This window comes from Urtica dioica, chromosome 1 (assembly GCF_054948205.1).
Source record: "Urtica dioica subsp. dioica isolate 48M chromosome 1, U.dioica_male_clone48M_v1_H2, whole genome shotgun sequence".
Lineage (NCBI taxonomy): Eukaryota > Viridiplantae > Streptophyta > Magnoliopsida > Rosales > Urticaceae > Urtica > Urtica dioica.
In genome coordinates, this window is record NC_142756.1 from 18063749 (window position 1) to 18085604 (window position 21856).

General features: G+C 37.3%; 2 protein-coding genes across 3 annotated transcripts; one reads left to right on the top strand and one right to left on the bottom strand.

Annotated features, from left to right (window-relative positions):
* The first annotated feature begins 7147 nt into the window (after window positions 1–7147).
* On the top strand, window positions 7148–8145 carry LOC149407638 (uncharacterized). The gene is made up of 2 exons (XM_089614691.1): window positions 7148–7558; window positions 7636–8145. The coding sequence occupies exons 1-2, from the start codon at window positions 7235–7237 to the stop codon at window positions 7819–7821; spliced, it is 510 nt and encodes a 169-aa protein (XP_089470817.1). The 5' UTR covers window positions 7148–7234; the 3' UTR covers window positions 7822–8145.
* A 10669-nt stretch (window positions 8146–18814) lies between these two features.
* Window positions 18815–21207, bottom strand: LOC149407639 (imidazoleglycerol-phosphate dehydratase, chloroplastic-like). 2 transcript variants are annotated; one of them, XM_089614706.1, is made up of 8 exons: window positions 20934–21207; window positions 20720–20850; window positions 20445–20549; window positions 20259–20351; window positions 19896–19970; window positions 19751–19813; window positions 19519–19628; window positions 18815–19379 (listed from the first exon to the last, which is right to left on the bottom strand). In XM_089614706.1, the coding sequence occupies exons 1-8, from the start codon at window positions 21133–21135 to the stop codon at window positions 19352–19354; spliced, it is 807 nt and encodes a 268-aa protein (XP_089470832.1). In that variant the 5' UTR covers window positions 21136–21207; the 3' UTR covers window positions 18815–19351. The 2 variants fall into 2 exon arrangements, with proteins under 2 accessions (XP_089470832.1, XP_089470839.1); XM_089614713.1 differs by having other exon boundaries at window positions 20720–20844; window positions 20934–21205.
* Between the last annotated feature and the right edge of the window lie 649 nt (window positions 21208–21856).

The window sequence follows — 21856 nt, forward strand, 5'->3', positions numbered from 1 at the left end:
GTAGGGGATCTTGTGAGTAGGTAGGTCTCTCATTCCCATCAGAATCGAATCCTTATGTAAGCTTTATCCTTGTTGTTGGTTGTGGTGGCTCAGGCAAGCGTAAGTAGTTTCTTAATCCCCAAATCTAACCTCAATAATGCTTATTGACGCATTCTTAATTATTAGAATGTCCCACATCGATTGGGTACTTGAGCAATGTGCTTCTTATAAGTGTTTGGCATCCCTCCACTCTTGAGTTAGCTTTTGAGTGTGAGTTAGGCCCACACTTCTAATATGGTATCAGAGCGGGGCCCAATTTCGAATGTGGGACCACCCGTGAATGTTCATTCTCACAAACTTCACGCTCCAGTTGTCCATCCTGGGCGTGAGGGGGGTGTATTAGAATATCCCACATCGATTGAGTACTTGAGCAATGTGCTCCTTATAAGTGTTTGACATCCCTCCACTCTTGAGTTAGCTTTTGAGTGTGAGTTAGGCTCACACTTCTAATATTAATCCCCAAGTGTAAGCAGTTTCTTAATCCCCAAATCTACACTCACAATTGGCTCGTATTTACCTTACTGGTAAGTGCAATTATTTCTCTGACTTTGTCAGAGGTTAGGGCCTTATTCATGACTCATATTACAGTTTACAATTAAGTAATATTAATATCGTGTAAGATGAAAGAATAGAAAAGTGGCTGGTTCTGAAATGTTAAGATTCATGTTATAAGACCTGAAAAACATCAGCAAAAACAGTCTGAATTGCTGATTATGCGTATTTTGTTAGTGAGGATATGTGTAGTGAATTTGAAGTGGGTTTGATACTGTTGAATGAATTGATAATGATATTAGCACTTGAATGTAGTATTAATTAACTTAGTGTATACTTACCATATCCTAAATTATTACAGATACTATTTTTCTTATTTCTTTTGCAAATGATATTATCTGAACATATTTGAAGTGATTTTGATGTATTGTAAATTTGAAGTGAATTTGATGTTGTATTTGTTCTGTTTCACAGCTCCAACTCCATATATATAGAGCGAATATATGCATTTGTCTAACAAATTATCTAGACATTTTTTATTGAAGCGTTGTTTCCAGAAATCTTTGGGCTTTCTTTTATCTTATCCTTCATGGCATTATTTTAAAACTGTAAGAAGGCAGTGACAGTTTTGTAATTTATTAAGATTCCAGAGTTAGTTTCGTACTCAATCAGTGAAGGGCATTTTCGTAATTTCAGAGAATTGTGTAACAGGCTTTTGAGTCTGGATGAACAGTAAATGAGCGCTTTCCTTTATTATTATTATTATTATTATATATATATAATAATAATAATAATAATAATAATAATAATATGAAAATAACGACATTGTACTTAAGATATATAATTATACTGCATTTATTTCTTTGAATGACTTTTCATTTTTTTTTACTCCCAAACTTTTATTAAAGAAAAAGTTAATAATAATGAATAAATGTGACATATGTATTCTAAAATATAATGTTATCATTTTTATAAAATTGAAGGTATAGATCCGACATTATTAAAAATGAAGGTATAAATACATGTACTTATATGTACGTCATTTTCCCTTGTTTGAATGGAAAATATCATTATAATCTCTTTCAATTTTACTCAAGTGACTCCAAAGTAGAAATTAATATAACAGAGTGCAAAATCAAAATACACTAAATTTCTCTGTTCAAAATCTAAGAGCTTATCTACATTATAACTTCAACACCTTGCACACAATCATAATCAATAACATCATTGTCAAGAATTTTTCCTTGTTGCCCTCTTAAGTATATGGAAGAAGAAGTACCTAAAAAAAAGTATGGAAGAAGAAGATAAAGAAGAAAATAATAAGAATTAATGACATAAATACCCCCTGGACTATAGCCCTTGTAACATCGTACCCCTCGTAATATAAAAACTCGATCTTTGCTCCTTAATATCATATTTTGTGTCATTATAGTCCTTCTGTCTACTCGCCGTCAGTTAAGTGACCTTGTGTGCGTCACGTGAGTCTGAGTTGAGGGAAAAAAAAAGAAAAAATGAATTATAAAGATTGAAACTTCTCTTTTTCTCTCTCCTTCATTCTCCTCTCCTGTATTAACTCTTTTCTTTATCAAATACAGAAAAATAAATTAATTATCGTAAAATAACTCTTTTCTCCTCCCCACCGCTTCATTCTCTCTCCTTCACCCTCCATCACCGTCTCTTTTTCTCTCGCTCTCTCCCTCTCATCTGCTCGTCCCTCCGAGCCCGATCGCGCCCAACCAGCCACCACCACTACTCTTTCTCTCTCTCGCCACTCCCTCTCTTCTCCTCTCATGTGCGCGCGCCGAGGGCCAGCCGCGCGAGCGCCGAGAGCCCGACCGCACGAGCGCCAAGCGTCGACCCCGCAAGCGCGCCTCTGCTGGTTCGCGCGACCAGCCGCCGCCGCCGCCTTCTCTCTCCCTCCTTGCCGCGCCCGTCCAGAAGCACCATCACCGAGCCTCCATCGCCGCGCGCGCACCTCGCCGAGGAAAGAAGAATCGCCGCGAGTCCCGGGAGCTCCGGTGAGCGTCTCCGACGAAGAAAAGAGAAAGTTGACTGGTTGGGTAGCTCATTTCTTCCAGCGAGGTAAAGTTTCTTCCATGGCTGAATTGAAGATTTTGGAGATTAGGGTTTGACGAATTGATTTGGGGGTTTTGTAATTTCGGGATGAAATTGACGATTTGAGTTGTGGATTTAGTGATTCTCGGTGTGTTTATGATCAATTTGTGGTGGTTATGGATTTTTGAAGTGATGAGTTTGATTTTGGAATTGAGTTTTTGGCCGTGTGGTTGGTTGTTCTTGGCCGTGTCATTGAGTTTTGGCTGAGTGAGTTTTTCCTCTTAACCGTGAGTTAGGATTGTGAATTCTGTGTGTTGTTGATGCTGAGTTTAATCGTAAACTCAAGGTTATGATGATTTTTAGTTTCATTTATTCGATTATATTAATTATTTTATCATATTTATTCGATAGTTTACTACAATACCCTTTTACTTATTAACACGTGACTAACAAGTGAAAAAATAACTGACGGAACGTTATCCAATATAGACGGCAGGACCAATATGTAACAAACATGAAGATTAAGGAGAAAATATCGATATTTTAAAGACCGAGGGGCATGTTGTCACACTTGCTATAGTTCAGGGGGCAATTCTGTCATTAATTCAAATAATAAATAAGGAGAAAGAATAAGAAACAAAAAACATAGACAACTACGTGTTTTTATTTTTTAAGTATAATGAACATACTAAAAATCTGGAATATGGTATAAGTCATTACGGTCTTTTGGTATCTTGAAAATGTTAGTACATCAATTTTTTTTCTTATCGCAACGTTAAAACACAATATTTTTCATGATATAGAGTAAATGAGAGATTTGACTCACTTAATTAAAACATGGAATTTGTATGATATTTTTCCTTTGAAAATATTTTTCTGAGTTGAATATATATATATATATATATATATGATCCATAAATCTTGAAATTGGATTTTTTTTTCTCAGTAGTATAAAAGTATGAATAAAAAATAATATATTTTGGATGAAAATATATTGCATTGGGTCTGCAATGTGAATTTTTTTATAAAAAAAAAATATGATTTTCTCGGGTGTCATATTTCCCAATTTTTTTTTACTAGTGTAGACAAATCTATGATTTATGATGCATATTTTTTAAAGTTCTCCTCTTAAAAGACATGTACTGTACATTGTGTATTCTTCTATCCCATTAAATGAAACTACCCTATTAAATTATTAAATGTAACTGCACTTGTCACAACTTACAATGATGGAGGGAGACCATAGTTTGCTCATTGCTTGGTAGCAGTGACGCTATGAAACATGTATGCGAAGTAAAGCTGATGATACGGGATTCCGCGAGATCTCGTTTTCCGTATTATTAGTATCATATAAAAAATGGGAAAAATCATATTATGAAATATTGTACCGGGAAATGGGACGGAACTAGGATCCTTGTTTAGCACCATTTAGTACCATATTTTTAAAATTATGTTTTTTAATTGAAAATATGGGAATTTTTCTTCTTTTTTTAAAAAAAATCTATTCATAATTAAAATAAAAGAAAAAAATAAAATATGGGATGGGAATCTCGGAACCGCGAAATAATCCCAGTACCGTAGAAATGGCTTCGGAATCTCCCGGTACCATTTTTGACGGTCCGGAAGTCTCATTTCCCGCAAAATATGGGACGGGACCAAGGGATCTCATTTCCCGGGTTCCACATGGTCAGCTTTAATGTGAAGATTTGTGGGTGACTCGGGCCTTTAAATTCCGAAAGTCCTCATCACTGGTCAACAATTGTCTTAATTTTTTGGGCCTATGTCAAATATAGGACTCATCTTTTGGTTAATTATTGTGAAATGACCACAACTAGTAGCAATTTTGATAATTTGTACAAAAATAGTAGTAACTATGTTTTTGGACACTTTTACTAGTAACTGTAGATTTATATATATCTACAATTGTTGTTAATTGTAGACTTGTAAGTCTACAGTTTATGACAACTGTATACTTTCTTGTCTACCGTTACTAGTAAGAGTGTCCAAAAACATAGTTGCTACTATTTTGATCCAAATTATCAAAATTACTACTAGCTAAGACCATTAGCCATTATTTGGTGTTGTTTTTATGTTGTTACAACTGATTGGTTTTAGCTTTTGCGTTTTCACTTCTTTAATAGACCAAATCGACAAAAAAAAGTGACAACATGCATAAATAACAACAAGCACAAAGTAATTTTAGCAGTTTCACGAATCCAGAAATGATGCTGTAACTTACGATCCGTATTTGGGCGGTTTCATAGGACACGGTTCATAAGGGGTTATCTACCTACTAGTAAGGGTGTACTTTTTCCTTTTGCATATAGAGAACTACGATTCTATATTATCCATATAGATCAGGCATCCGTATAAGATGAAGTAACCATCTTTCAGGCGTCCGTATAAGATGAATTAATCATCTTTAGGTTTTTTAAATGAAATTTTTGTCATACATGCATGTACTTGTTAGTGACAGTCGGTAATCCTCTAATTTTAATTATAAAAGAATTATTGAATTTTTCAAAGTTTGGTGTGTTATCATCTTCTTTTTCTTTTTTGGGAAGCTTACACATGATAATTTTATTGTAATTTTTTTAGCTTAAAACGTAATCTTTCATTGTTCAAAGAAGCTTGGTATTTATGTTTGTAGACATTATGCTTATGCCTTATCATAATATTTTTTTGAAATTACACGTCCCTCTCAGAAAGAATTACACATAATATACGTTATATGTACAAATTATATGTGTAATTTACTGTGTATTTATTGAATTTTATATAATATTTACACAAAAAATTCATTGTAGGAAAAGAAAGAAAAAAACAACAAAAGACCCAATAGTTTAAAGTGGGCTCGACCAACCTTATAAAGAGAATTTAGTTCAGTCAGTTAGTAACGTGAACGGGCCATAATTGACCCATTGAACCCAACTCATATTTGAAAAGTAATTTAACCCGTCATTTAATTACTCAGGTTTTGACACAAGTGTTATAAATATAAGTAATTTAATTTTTTTAAACAAAATAAACTAATTTTTATCTATATTTATTTATAATATCAATAAATATTATTTCATGTATAATCATTTATATATTATTAATAAACTAAAAACATTACATATTTCTATATTATTAATAGACACATAATCAATTACAACGATTATTTCATAATCGTCGTTAGTATTCTTCGTCGTGGCTCCTCATCTGTCGTCTTATCACTCATATTTCTAAGTTCCAACCAGCGATAATAATGTCTAGTCGTTTGCACTGTCGAGAACTCCAACTTTGCTGCTCTGAATTCAATTGCCTCACCTTCTCTGATCACTCACCTCTTGAGAGTACTCGCCTCTCCAAAACTCCATATCGTCATTCCACAACCACACGTGTATGAATTTGGAAGGGCTCTCTCGCCTGATTGTCTTATTCGCTCCAATGAAAAGTTTATCTTTTAGAAACCCAAAAACCTCTCTCTCTCCTGGAGAAACCTCAGAACATAAACAGGGGAAAACCCTAACTTTTAATCGCCGCCGCCGCCCCTCTGGGTTCGGATGCCGTCACCGTCGCGGCTCCAGTCCGGAGGGGAGGGCGATTCTCCACGAGATCCCTTCTCTGTGGACGCCGTTTCTCCGCTCCTTAGCCGCCGAGCCCGCACACCACCGCTGTCCAGGTCTGTCGGCCATCTTCTCACGGCGCGCGTGACTCCTCGACCCGGCCTCCATCCCCTTCGCGCGACCTGGGTTTGGATCGGAGGGAAGAAACATCACGGATCTAAGAGTGGGTTCGTTGACGCTGTGCGGCGCCGGTCTCCGACGGTGCGACCGCCGTCCGCGTCTGACCCTCGGAGTGTATCTCAGCGTGTCGTCGTTGTGCGCGTCCACGTCCGAGCTACCGCTCTCCGACCGTAGTGTGACCGCCGTCGGGGTGTGCCGCCGGGCTCTTGCTCTCCGATCGTTGTGCGACTGACGAAGGTTCGCAGATCTGGGTTGGTTGGATCTGAGAGGTGGTAGTAGATCTGAGTTTTTGTGGTTGGTTTACTGTTTCGGTGGCTGGTTTTTTGTTTTTCTTTTAGTTATAGGGTTCTTGGTTGTTGGAGTATGGATCCTTTTAATTTTTATTATGCTTGTTTTGTTTTGGTTTGTTTTGGACTCGGATTAGCCGTAGTCTCATCTCCCGTAGTGGATTTCCTGTTAGGTTTTTATCTATACAGGTTGAAGAGCCACCCTATTCGTGATTATCGGATCGAGTTTGGTTGGATTTTTCCATCGCCAATCTTTGGGTTTTTTAACGAGCCTCTTGTGTGCTCTATTGGTGCTTGTAATTCTTCCCGTTGTCGGAAGTTAGCACATATCGTACTTTTACCGGATTTTAGTGTTATATTCACCTCGACTTAGGTCCTGATAATCCATGTACTAAGGTGTTTTCTCCTGTATTGATGGGTTTTTACCCAATTTTAATGGAAAATCCGTACTATTAAAAAAAAAAAAGTTTATCTTTTAAAAATTAATAAACTTAAATATAGATCGTGGAAAATAATGAAATCGTAAAAAAATTTGTTTTAAATTCTCTCTCACACTATTGAAATTAATAAATACAGGTTTCCCAGAGAGAGATAGAGGGAGAGAGAGAGAGATCTGAGAGAAGTAAAGAAATGGGTGTATTGCTTAAGATAGTTGACTTGGTACTTTTCGTGTTCTTTCTTTTCATAGCAATCGCCGCACCGGCGATCGACTTGCAGGCGTTGGTATCAGAAGGCGTGTTTCCGAGCGTGCTTGTGGAGCTGAAGCACCAATACTCGCGCGATTTTGGAGACTACCTCGTCGCCGAAAAGCCTCATTTTTACGTCGGACTCGTGTGGTTGGAGCTTCTCTTCCTATGGCCTCTCTCTCTCCTCAGTCTCTACGCCATTATCACCTCCAAGCCCTGGTTGAACACCACCTGTTTGATCTATGGCTCCTCGGTTCTCACCTCCATGGTATTCCCTTTTCTTTTTAATATTCTTTCTCAAATCGATCTGTTCGATTAAACATTGCATTTGTGTAATTTGTTCAGTTTGCGATATTATCTGAGATGATTGGATCGGGAAAGGCGTCGGAGAAGCTGCTTAACATGCACTACCCTTTCTTGGGCTTTGCTGTCCTCGCGATGTTGCGTGGTTTGCTCTCTCAGACCGGAAAGTCTGCTTCCACTGGCGCCGGCAAAGGAACTCCGGCGATTAGTAGGAAGAAGCGTGCTTGAAGCCTTGAACCAACATGCAGATCTAAGAGAAAACTGTTTCAGTGTGGAAAGTCACGGAAGCCTTTATTGGTTTGGAAGTTTTATGTATGATTGATTGTGTATCTCTATATGGTGGAAGTGATGTTGGAACTCACGTTTTGGACTCAAATTTATTTAATTTCATGAAGAACAATTTATATACAATATTAAGCTTGATGCTTAATGTATATCTTTGCCACCAATATCACGCCCTCCTAGTGTCTCCTACCTATCATCACGTTATTCCTATAATTCCACACTAGTCAAACCATGGTAATTGAAAAAATTGAATTCGTTTTTTGTCAATCTCTGTGCCGCTCGCAAGAACACTCCCAACACGTCGTCACTTCTCGAATTAGCCACGGAAAACCCGAACGTCGGCATCAATCTCTTTGCATTAAGCACTTCTTAAATTAAACAACCATAATCGAATTCATAAATAAAACCTCCGACCATCATCAATTCCGGCTACATTGTAACTCTACAAATACTTAGCCCGTAATCGAATTCATAAATATAAACAAGCAAACAATAATCAAAATCAATATAATATGTATTCCAAAAAAAAAAAATCAATATAATGAGAATTGAAAGAAAAAAAACTTCATGTTAATTAAAAACTCGATGGTTAATAATAATCTAAAGCAAGAGAAGTTAAAAAAGAAAAATTGAAGACGCTGGATATATAAACACTTTTTTTCTTCTTCAAAAGCTCTATAACATATCTAACCAAACACTAAGCTAGAACTAAAAATAAATGGAAATATGTGTTTTTTTGAGGTTGTACATTGTTCGTATATCTTAAAAAGGTTATTTTCAAAACTATTTGAGGCTTTGGTCAACGGTTGAAATAGCTTAAGAAATCGATAGTGTTAATGATTCAGGAATTCGAGTCACCGTCGCATGTAGGAAGAGGACATGACACACTGGACGTCACCACGGAATGTTGATGAAGACCGCGACACACATGACATGAAACACCACGGCGCGCAGGAGGCCACGTTATCTTCTGAAAAAGATTTTGCGCTTTGCATGGCAGACGCAATTTTTGTCTGTTTTGCGCGTAAAACTCTCGTTTAACTCGTTTTGACCCCAATTGCTCCAAAACAACATGACATAGCTCGATCGATGTCCTAATATTGGAGTGCACATGAAACCTGTAAATTACCATGAAACTCCAAGAAACTATAAAAATAATAGAGAACAACCCATAATTTAAGCAAGGAAATAAGTGATGTGTATATAAAATTTACTTATCAAAACATTGGTCTAAAAATTAGAGCTCTATTCTAGTAGTTCACATTTTCTTTTCTATTATTTTCTCTTCCTACCATATTTAGGTTATATGATTTTCACTTCCTTCCATTAATCATACACAAAACTGTTTGGCCCACTTCTTTATTCTTTTATTATCTATTCAAAATTTGTACTAAAGCAAATTTGTGTTGAAAGATTAACCAACCAAGTATTCAAAATTCTACTTTATTTATATCATATGCTTTATGGAAATAAATAAAAATCTTGTTGTTATTTTGTATGGCATCGTTTATTTGGCAAACAATTTGTAATAGTGTTGTTCAAACTGACGCGTCTACAAGTTGTTCAAGCAACTTAAACATGCAATCATGACAGTTGTGTCTTTTTCCTAACGCGGAAATCTTGTAACTACCGCATTGGTTAGTTACCCGATTTACTTGGAGATGTAATCTCGGATCTTCAGAACCTGACCATATATAAATCCACCTAGGGTTTGTATCTTTGGTCAATGAGGTTCTTCGACTGTTTGGCTATTCACGAAGCTATAAAACCATTGCTTGTCTTCTCATTCCAGAGAACTTCATCGACAACATGCATTGATTAACTCAGAGCTTTTGTATCGTCATACTAAGCTTGAGATCGTGTGTCGTATATGTGTGCTATTGATCTTCGGTGCAAGATCGGGGTAAAACAGGGAGAGGAGTCTCTGGTCCAAGGTGGGCTTGAATCCATACCCACTGGAGATAACCATGGAAGAGATGTGTTAGCAAAGAGGAGTTTTGTCTAACTTAATATTCCTATAATCGTGGTTGATTGAGATAGAGGATTGCTTTTACCCGGACGTCACAATCCCCACGAGTAGGTCGTTATACCGAACATGGTTACCGATTTGCCTGTATCCTTTACTGCTTTTTGTTTGATTGTTTTGTCGTGCTAGCAAAGTGGAGTTTTGTCTACTTAATATTCTTATAATCATGGTTGATTGAGATAGTGGATTGCTTGAGTTTAGATTATATAAGTCTAGAACAGTTTGCTATGTTATTTCAAATGCTAAACCTTATTACCTTTTATTGATTAAATGCTGAATTTTGATAAAAATAAAAAATAAAAATTAAAGCTGACTGAGGCAAAAAAAAAAAAAGAGATCAGAATAGCATATCGATTGTTTTAAATGCCATAAAACTTCAAATACCTACAGAAAGTAACAGAAACATAGACAAACTACGATGATCTTGTTGCTTAGAGATCAAATTTAACCTATTTTATCACATTAGTACATTGTTAATTAAAGGTTGACTAAAAAACATTATCCGGATCACATATCAACTTGAATACTTGCACACGAACTAACTACTATCATCTTGTTGAATTTTTTTCTCTATTTAATTTTACTCTCTTCCTAACTCTACATCATTTATAGTTGCCAAAGCATAGTTTTGAATTCTAGTCAAATTACTTAACTGGAATGTTCAGCAGCTTTGCTCTCCTTCCGCAACAAAGCTCCCTCTCCCTCTCGAACCTGGAAACCCTAAACCCTCATAAACCGAGCAACGGAAGAAAATAATTAGAAGAAATGAAAAAAGGAACCATCTCATGCCTGAGCTTGTAGAGCAATATTGAAGGGAGCGAGGAAGAATGGGGTTTTGGATTGACAGGCTTGAAGTCGGAGGAGAGAATGAGATATCAGAGAGAGTCATCGTCGGAGAGTCGACGAAGGCGAGAGGAGAAGAGACCGAGGGCTTCATGTTGTTACGTTGTTTTGTTGGCTTTATTTTTTAGTGCAAGTGGTATGGAAAGATGTCGGGTGTTATGTTTCATCTTCTGGATTGACATCTTTCCTCGTGTGTGCAGACAGTATTTCAGGCAAGTTTCCAGTTTCGACAGATTGCTTCGCTGGTGACTTATTGCTGAGTTATTGCCTCGCTGCTGTCTTCATTACAAGATATCTGCCTCGCTGGAGCCTTCATTGCAAGATATCCTCCGCTGCTTTCTTCATTGCACGAATATTCACTTTGATGGAGTCTTTACTTTGTGATATTCGCATGAGGCCGGGTAAGGAAACCCGAGATATCTTCCAGGATTGTCCAGCTGCTATAAAAGCCGTGTGCTCTCCCTTAGCAGCCTCGACACTTTTGATCAAACACTCAGAGCTCTTAGACGTGCAAGACCGGCGGACTGGGAGGCTGTGTGTTTTGGTTTTAAGTGGTGTATTCTCTCAAACACTATTCCACAGATTGAGTGTATGTGAGAGTTGGGTTCTTGTGCTTTTCGTGATTGAAGGTTCACGTACAACTGAAGACTGAAGGTCATCCGAGCCAGGAGGTTGCTCGAAGAGTGGAATTGAGACGGAGCTCAAATTCAGGGGGAGTCCCTGTCTAGGTGATCACTGGTAGTAATAGTTTCTAGGTTCTATTGATTTGTTGATTGTAATCAGATATAACCTTGTGTGTACTATTGACTACAAGATAGTGAAAATCCTTTCCACTGGCAGCGTGCCCCCAGATGTAGGTGTGTTTCACCGAACTGGGTAACCATATCCTGTGTACTTTGTTTACTGCACTTTTTGTTGTTTATCCATATCTGTGTTCAAGCAAGTTGTCGGACACATTGTCAACACATTGTGTGCGACATCTTGCCATTGCAACTAATCAGAATTTCACTTCAGTTCTGATTTTGATGGATCGAAACCCCCAATCGGAGTGGCTCCGGCGAAGCTCTCTTTATTCTCTCTGTCGCGCATTTCTCTCCTCGGATTTCCCGCGTGGTTCACGTCACCATTGCGAAGAGCTCGCCGATGGACCTATCTCGGAGATCTATGCTCCATGTGAACGAGCTCGACAATAGCTTCCCGTTGCAAAAGAAGAAGAAGCAGATGATTTTGGGTTTCAGACAGAGAACATGTGTGAGAAAAAATGGAAAGGAGAGAAAGAAAGAAAAAAAGAAAATCAAAATAAAGAGAGGGCAAAAGAATATTTGGGGAAGGCGATAAATGAGTTAGTAGAGGGTAGAATTTGGGGCAATTCCTCTAATATTTTTAACCCACCCTAAAATTGAAATTGGTGTGCTCACAAATGAGTATGCTCTTATCAAAGTGCTAAATCAAATTGTTCTACGTTGTCTTTCCTTCTCTTGTTTTTCCTAATAGTAAATGTTATTCACTTTGTTTTAGAAATACCCTCTTAGCGAAACCTAAATAGACTTTTCGTTACCTTGGAAAGTAAATTGAAAAAGAGAAACCAAGGCTCTATATATAAGCCTTGAATTCAAATATTATTCTATACCGAATCCATTCCATGCGACACTTTTTTCACACAAAAAATCCATTTTCACTAATTCAAAATTAATGAGGGATTATTTGGGGATGGGGACAAATCTTAATCCTTGACTATAATAGCAATAAGTGTATCTCATGGGCTTGGACTCAGCTCAATTGTTTGCAACTGATGATAATTCTAAGGGCATCTCCAACCAGGACCCTCATTTTGAGGGTCTTGCACCTTCAAAATACAGTTTTTCATACTATCAACTCCAATCCACACCTTCAAATTTAACTATAAAAAAATTTATATTTTACATATTGGTCCTCAATATTTAATATTATTAAACATTGTTATACTTTAACAAAATATAATATATCTATATATAGAATCAACATACATGATGTAATAAATTATTTATTATATTATAAAATTAACAAACTATATTTTTTTTTATTAAATATTATATTATACCAGGTGTCTACTAACCGACCATATGATTGTCTTCCCGACATAGGCCCATTGCGGAGAGGCACTTGTCCATCGAGCGAATGACGGTGATCTGTTATGATCTTCCCAGCATAGGCCTATTTTAGTCTTTTGCGTCGTCTGTTAATAGTTGTAATGTTATGTAAATAGTTGTAATCAGCTATAAATAGTTGATAGTGCAAATATTTGTTTATTTTGCAATGAAAAAATTCAATATATCGTAAAAAGTCAACAAATTCAAATAATTAACACTCAATTACAGTTATTTACTTTAAAATTACAACTTTTGAAAAAACGTAATCCCAACTTTTGGAAAGCTGCTCAATCTATAACATTTAAGACTACTAATCCACGTAATCTCATAACTAAATACTACTCAATAGGGATTTATTCTTTAAATTGACCGAATAATTCAATATTAAAACTAAACATATTAAATATTTAGATAAAACAAAAACGTTTTCTCAACCGATTTAACAAATATGGAAGTGATTAAAATAAATATTGGTCCGATTAACAAATCCACAATCATAAATACCAATAACCCTAATTCCTATTTAACCGATTTACTAAACTAATAAGATTAAAATAAAATCATTGCGAAAGACAAAGAAAAATATATGAACTATTATTATTTGTGCACTCCGATTTCTTCGAATTTAAAATTGGCGGCGAGTTCTTCTTCGCCTTCCACTTTTTTTCCTCTATTTTTGTTTAAATATAAATGAAGTCAAGTGAGGTAATTGAGTGTGTTGTTGATTTAGTCAGCTTTTAATTACTCGATATGCGTTATATTAACTGCTCGATTTGTTTGTTTTAAATTATTTTTAAATTAGATTTACAACAAGTTAAGTTTTGGGCAGGAATGATAGGTTTGGGTATTTTTTTCAATTTACGTATTTAAATATAAGGAAATGACTCTTTGTCTAAGATTTAGCAAACGTTAACTATTTAACAATATTAAACATTGAAATTAGATGTATACCTAATGAACCCATGTTTTTATAAAAAGTTATTGTTGGTATTTGGGTATCTATTCTTATAGGGCCTTTATTTTATTCGGGTAATTCTATAATGATGATATAATCAAATTAATTCGATGTTTGAGTCCGCATTATTGGTAATAATGACAGTGAGGATAGCTGATTAGACACGGATTCCCTGCAAGAAAAGAATGTGTAGTATGAAGAACGATAACTCCTATACAAGAAACATGCATAGGTATTATTATTAATATTGAAAACAATTTCAACAAACTTAACATAAGTTGATATTAATATAATATTTAATAAAAAAATTATAGTTTGTTAATTTTATGATATAATAAATATTTCATGTATGTTGATTCAATATATAGATATATTATACCAGGCACTGGGCGTCCCAATCGTACTCCAATACTCCATTAGCCTACACATCCCCGCCATTTTCCGTCAACACCGTAAAAAAATTTCGTCGCACCACCGTTGGAGCACGGAGGCCCATGGCGGCGCCGCCCCTTCCCGTCAAAACCCGCGTCGCTGTGTATCCCAAGCTCACATATCCCTGCCGCGGTCGAGGCATGACTCGATGAAATAGGCCAGCCGAGCCCGCCATGGAGATTATAGCGTACATCTTTCCCCATCATTGAGCGACCTGCTCCTCGTCAATCTCAGGCGGGGGAACACCCGACCCCTTAGTGGCATCTCTGTCAAGGGGACAGTTAGTTGACTGAGCGGCCTCAACGGGGATATGGACGCGAGGGCTGCCCGTTTGCGGCACGTCGTCCAACGGAAGAAACATGCCGTCAAAGAAGGCAAAGGTGGTTGCGCGAGACGCATTCTTCTTCGCGGTTGCATCACGAACTCGAACCGTGGCTGCATGCCAAGCCTCCTCCTTAGCGACATCCCAATCGTCCTCCAAGTCTGCCTTGGTCTGCATGGCATCGTCCTTCTCCTCGATGACGGCCTGCATCTCCACCAGTAGCGAATCACGTTCTCTCTCCGCATGTACATGAGAAATCTCGCTCGTTGACAGTCGAGCGTGGACGATCCTCATCTCCTCGTCCCGACCTCAGAGCATCGCCTGGAGCTTCTTTAAATTATCACATACATCTATCCCCATCATTGAGCGACCTGCTCCTCGTCAATCTCGGGTAGGGGAACACCCAACCCCTCAGTGGCATCTCTGTCAAGGGGACAGTTCGTTGACTGAGCGGCCTCGACGGGGATATGGACGCAAGGGCTGCCCGTTTGTGGCACGTCGTCCAACGGAAGAAACATGCCGTCAAAGAAGGCAAAGGTGGTCGCGTGAGACGCATTCTTCTTCGCGGCCGCATGCCAAGCCTCAGCGACGTCCCAATCGCCCTCCAATTCTGCCTTGGCCCGTGATGAGGGGCCGGCGAAATGGAAGTATAACTTGGCGCTGAACCATCCAATCTCATTCTTGAGTGAATTATGGTCCAATAAGTTTGTCGAATTAATTTAAAATATGTTAAGGTAATGAGAAATCACGGAATAAATGAAGGATTTATTATTAATATGCGGATGGATCGACAAGATTGATATTTCCACGATTGATATTTTCGGATTGACAATTGGGCCGACCATATGGTAGGAAGTCAGGTCAATTTGTTGATGTACATTGAGTGCATTTCAACTTTCATGGCGTCAAGCCAAAGGTTTGATTCAAAACCAACCATTGTTTGGCTGTAGGAAATGGGGTCATCCATGTCAGAGACGGCTACGAGAGTATCTCCGTAAGACATGTACCTGTCAGGCTTTTGAGAAGCCCTCCCACTACGTCGAAGTACTACCTGACGAGATTCTGATGAGTTAGGTTGTGTTTCAGTTGAGGTAAGAACAGTTCTTACAGATGAGCACTACTACAAATGTTGGATTACACAACGGAAATTCCACAACGGAACACAGTACCGTTATGGAATCTATATGCTTCCACAACGGTACAGTTGTACCGTTGTGGAATATCCGGGATTCCACAACGGTACCACAGTACCGTTGTGGAATCCCGGACATTCCACAACGGTACGGTGACCCGTTGTTGGATCTCGCCGCGGCCAAGGCAAGAACTCGCCGCGGCCAAACTCTTCCACAACGGTACGCTGTACCGTTGTGGGAAATGTATAACACAGCGGGACGAGTACCATTGTGGAATCATTACACAGCGGAGGATTCCACAACGGTACAGAACCGTTGTGGAATCATTCCACAACGGTACTGTACCGTTGTGGAATCCCCTGTTTGTAGTAGTGGAGGTAGAAGCATCCTCACCTAATTTCCAGATTCTTAGCAAAGCTAACTTTTGTAGCTTTCCAACGAGATACTACAAGCCTTCGTTACCTTGGAAAGTAAATTGAAAAAGAGAAACCAAGGCTCTATACAAAAGCCTTGAATTCAAATATTATTCTATACCCAATCCATTCCATGCGGGACTTTTTTCACACAAAAAATCAATTTTCACTAATTCAAAATTAATGAGGGATTATTTGGGGATGGAGACAAACCTTAATCCATGACTATAATAGCAATATGTGTGTATCTCATGGGCTTGGACTCAGCTCAATTGTTTGCAACTGATGATAATTCTAAGGGCATCTCCAACCAGGACCCTCATTTTGAGGGTCCTGCACCTTCAAAATATAGTTTTTCTTACTATCAACTCCAACCACTCCTTCAAATTTAACTCTAAAAAATCAATATTTTCATATTGGTCCTCAATATTTAATATTATTAAACATTGTTATACTTTAACAAAATATAATATATCTATATATAGAATCAACATACATGATGTAATAAAATTATTTATTATATTATAAAATTAACAAACTATAATTGTTTATTTATTAAATATTATATTCTAAAATGAACATTATATTAATATAGCACTTCCAAATTTTTTTTTTATCGATAATATAACACTTCCATAAATAATAATAAAACATATATAACATAAAGTTACATGTAAATAATAATAACACATACATGAAAGCATAAAGTTACACACGAATAATTATAAAACATACATTAAAAGCCTAAAATTACAGCTAAAAAGCTTATTTACTCCAGCGAACTATTTCCATAATGCTCTCATATATGATCAATTAATACATTTCGAAGTGATATATGAGCCTTTTTATCTTTGATTTGTCGATTTCGAGCAAGAAATTCTTGAAATCGAGTATTTTCATCCATCGTCATTTCAACTGTTGGTTGTGGCCCTGGCCTTGCATCTCTGATTGGGGCATTAACATCACGTTCATCCTCAATTATCATGTTGTGCATTATAATGCATGCTGTCATTATGTCATGCAATACTTATTTCTTCCAATAACGTGCTGATCCTGCTATGATACTAAACTTCCCTTGCAAAACTCCAAACGCACGTTCAACATCTTTTCGACATGCTTCTTGCTTTGCTGCAAACAATTTCTTCTTTGGATCTCAGGGATCATGTATAGTTTGAACAATAGTGGACCATTTTGGCTAAATATTATCTGCTAAATAATAACCCATATTATACTCTTTCCCTTGAATAACATAATTAGCTGGAGGAGCAATACCTTGAGCAAGATTTGAGAATAAACAATAGTGGACCATTGATGTCGTTGTTGCTGCTTGGCATACCAAAACAGGCATGCCATATCCATAGATCATAATCTGCAACCACTTCAAGAATAATTGTTGGCGATCCGTTTCGACCTGCAAATTGTCCTGCCCATGCGGTTGGACAATTTTTCCACTTCTAATGCATACAATCCAGACTACCCAACATTCCCGGGAATCCGCGTTGTTGGCCAATATTGAGAAGTCTGGTGACATCTTCTCTTGTTGGCGACCTGAGATACCACTCCGAAAAGATTGCTACAATTGCACGACAAAACCTCTTCATGCATTCAGTCGCTGTAGACTCTCATATTTTAATGTACTCATCAGTGGCGTCAGCCGGCATACCATAAGCAAAAATCCAAATAGCATCAGTTACTTTTTGTAGAGTTGACAATCCCAATCTTCCAAGCCCATCTCGTCGTTGATTGAAGTAGTTGTCATATTGCTTAACTTCATCAACGATGTGAAGGAATAGCCTCTGCGACATTCGAAATCGCCGACGAAACTCTCGTTCACCATACACAGGTTTGTTAGCAAAGTAATCATTGAACAATCTATCATGAGCATTTTCTCGGTCACGGTGTGTGACCGGGAGCAGAGCCTCGATGACTTACATTGTTTCTTTCTTGAATGAGTTGGTGAATGAGGAGGTTGTTGTTGACAAATGCATTGACTGCGGTTAGTTCTTTTCTCTCAATTGCTTCAAGGTCCTCCGCCAACCACTCATCAAATGCTGAATTGTCTGAAGAGGAAGACGACTGTGAAATTTGAAAAGAGGACGAACCTCCGATATTAAAATTCATTTTTTTTACTAAGAAGATTAAGAAATTTATGTGTGACGCTTAAATGCAATATAGCTTGATTTTTATAAATATGAATTTTACTATTGGAGAAGATAAGGAGATCACGAGAATTGAATCTCCGCCATTCATTAGATTTCATCCATTACTAATCATCGGATTACTATGGATTATTATTTTTATTTTTTATTACTTTATCCGACATTATAGATAAGGAAACCTTTGAAATTGGATCTTGGCCATTCATCATATTTCATGTTTCCCCAATCCGTTGGATTATTTATTTTATTTTATTTATTACCTTATTCAATATACCTTTATCCAATGTTCTAGATAAGAAAAATCTTCGAAGTTCTATCTTGGCCATTCATCAGATTACATCTATCCCTAGTCGTCAGATTGTAACTTTAAATTGTCTATAAATAGCAAACTTTGATATCAATTCTTGACTCTTCCAACTACCCCATCTTCTAAAAAAAAATGTCTTAATCTCGTGGTACATCGTTCAATAATCAAGATGTATTGTTATGTCATGTGTATTTAAAAATATCACAAGACTCAATCGTAGGCATAAATCAATCCAGAGAAAACTTCTGGAAAAAAGTTGAAAAAATTTACAATGAACAAAAATGAGAGAGCTGGGAAAGTAGAAGTGATAGATCTTAAAGAGTTGAGCCTCATGTGATTTCAAGGACATGGTTGGCTTGGTTTTACTTAAAGGCTGGTCCGTTCTGCCAGAGGATGTCAGTCGGAGATTCTTGGGGATTTGAATTCAACTGTTGAGTTGATGTGTGTTGGTGACTTGATTGATCATTTTTTTACATGTATCTCGTTTATGGTTGTTCTAGTGATTGAAATCACGAAAAAGCACAAGGAAATCAGCAATATTGACACAAACAAAACACACAATTCTATATTTGTAAGAATCTATAACATATATTTAGAACTTTAACATCAGTACAAGGCAGAAGAAAATGAACGCCTTTGCGCTATTATCATAAAATTTATTATTGACGCCCCTTGAATTATTGTCATTCTTGGCCAAAATTTCTCCCTTGATCTTCACTACGAAATTCTATCCCTGCTCTTGTAGTTCTTACCATCAAGATCTTGAAAGAACACCCTTTGAACTGCGGAGAGCAAAATTCATTTGTTGTTTACAAGGATTTTGGAGGAGGGAAAACAGCAATAATTCAGGCTATTTCATTGGCGTATATTGTCAGAGTAAGGATAGAGAAAAATTCAGTGAGAAAAGTGATTATATCAAACCTTGGCACAGTTCCGAGCCGACGCGGATCATACTCAGTTGCTTGTCGAAGAGCCCTAGCAAATGCTTTAAATGTCGCCTCAATAATATGGTGTGAATTTCTCCCGGCAAGCTTTTAAAGAAACCAGAGTTGGTTCAATTTTAATTATTCAACACCTCAAGCATTTTTTGTAGCGAACCGGGAATCAGAAATGGGTAAACAGTTCACAGAACAGAAAATCTGAATTTAATTACCTGCCGGATATGAAGTGTCATTCCTGAAGTATTCACCAAAGATTGGAAAAAATGCTCTACCAACTACAGAAGTAAAATAAAGATCAGTTCCATGAGTAGAATACAATCTAAACTGCAATAGTAAATACCCAAAAAAAAACTTTACCTGAGTGTCATATGTTCCAACCCTCTGAGTTGGGATCTGTAAGTCATATCCTAAATGTGGTCGACCAGATAAATCCTGAATAAACAAATAAACAACTGTATACAACAAGATCTATATTTCCAAACAAATGATTCGATACATCATAGTTGAAAGAACGACTCCTACAACCCTATGTAAATGAATCCAATTAGCACCGATTTTAATAAAAACATATTTTTTGAAACTCAATACAATAAATTAAGGGAATGATGATAAAAATGTCTCGAAGCGTTCATACCGATAAACACTGATTACTATGATTCCTCATCAATTCCTAAAACCAAAGCAGACCATTGTTCTAGGACTATGAAGTGAAAACAATACCAGCGCTACGTGTATCAGCGCTTCGTCCAGAGGAGCGGAAAAATCTCCGAACCGGTAAATCCCTTTCCTATCACCAAGCGCTTGAAGAAAAGCCTGTCGAGCGCAAACAAGTTACCAAATCAACAGTGAATCATGAAGAACAATTGAGCAACGCGATAGAGCAGTGTTGTGTTTTCGAGCGAGTACCGTTCCAATTGCTAGAGCGACATCTTCATTTGTATGGTGATCGTCAATGTGTGTGTCACCGGTTGCCCTAACGTGGACGTCGAACAGCCCGTGCGATGCAAGTTGCTAACCCGACAGACACAAAATAAGAAATCTCAATCCCATTTCAATGGAATAAATAGTCTTTACAACTAGTCAAAATTTTCGGAGTTGAAGCTTTCAGGCGAATATCTACGAATTTGGACAATTTCACTATGCAAGTCGCAAAACGAAAAATGAAAAGTAAAATTACTCACATCCAACATATGATCAAGGAAAGGAATTCCAGTGTTACTATCAGCAATACCAGTACCGTCGAGGTTTATCCTCACGAACACGTTCGTCTCGTGCGTCACTCTCTTGACCTCCCCAATTCGAGCCACTGAGACTTGAACTTAAAGAAATAAACAATCGCTCTAAAATCCAAGCAAAATGAAGCTCGAGAGAGCTGAGATTCGGTATCGGAAATACCTGGTTGAGTATCCGGCGTTGATCTCGCTGAAGAAGAGCCGTTATCCTTGGACATGGTGGCTTTGATCTTGGTTAGGGTGGAGCGTCCAGGTCCAAGATTAAAAGGCTTGGTAGGGCTCAGAAAGAACCTGGATTTGAGTGGATGAAGAGAAGGCGATGGAGATTTAAGAAGACGAGACGTTGAAGAATAAGAAATCGCCATTGACGGAGAGTGTCAAAGCTATTTCGTTCTCTGTCGCGAGAAAATGTGCTAAAAGTCAAGTAGTTGCCGTTAGATGAGATTGAGAGGAGAGATTCTCACCGTTGAATTGAATCAACGTCGAAATTAATGGTCATCGAAAATACGGTTTTGCCCTTCATAGAAAAATCAATATAAAAAGGGCGGCTAAGTGACTAGCCGAAACAATACCTTACTTTAAAATTATACTCTAAATATTAATATATTTAAGAAAGTAACCAATTTGCTAAGAGAAATTTCATTAATTGGGCTTAATAACCCATTAAATATCAAGATTAGACCCTAATGTTTAAAAATATCTAAATATGGACTTTTGTACCGAAAATGGACAAAAATGCCCCTGAGACTATATCAGCTCAGCCTCACTCTCACTCTCACACTCGCTCAAACTCTTTCAAATCCACTCAAATCCACTCAAATCCTCTCTACTTAAGCGGGTTTCAAAAGAATCATGGGTAAGATTACTAACTTAATCATTTTTACAAAGTTTATGAATGTATATGATAGAATGTAGCATAAAAAATCGATCAGATCTGAAAACAAAGTCCAAAATATGGGTTTAACTTGTTTGTACGATGGTATACGATGAAATTTAAATTTGTGTACGATGAAATTTAGAAAAAAAATTGGATTCTGTACTATTCTGTACGATGGTGTACGATGGTATACGATGTTGTACGATGCC

Bases quoted from the DNA above. Each gene is read 5' to 3' on its own strand.
- LOC149407639 (XM_089614706.1), bottom strand. From the start codon at position 21,135: ATGGCGATTTCTTATTCTTCAACGTCTCGTCTTCTTAAATCTCCATCG. The intron at 19,971-20,258 runs GTATTGTTTTCA...TTGTTTATTCAG, and splicing joins CGCTGATACACGTAGCGCTG to GATTTATCTGGTCGACCACA. The intron at 19,380-19,518 runs GTTTGATATAAT...TGCTCTCCGCAG, and splicing joins CGGCTCGGAACTGTGCCAAG to TTCAAAGGGTGTTCTTTCAA.
- LOC149407638 (XM_089614691.1), top strand. From the start codon at position 7,235: ATGGGTGTATTGCTTAAGATAGTTGACTTGGTACTTTTCGTGTTCTTT. The intron at 7,559-7,635 runs GTATTCCCTTTT...TAATTTGTTCAG, and splicing joins CCTCGGTTCTCACCTCCATG to TTTGCGATATTATCTGAGAT.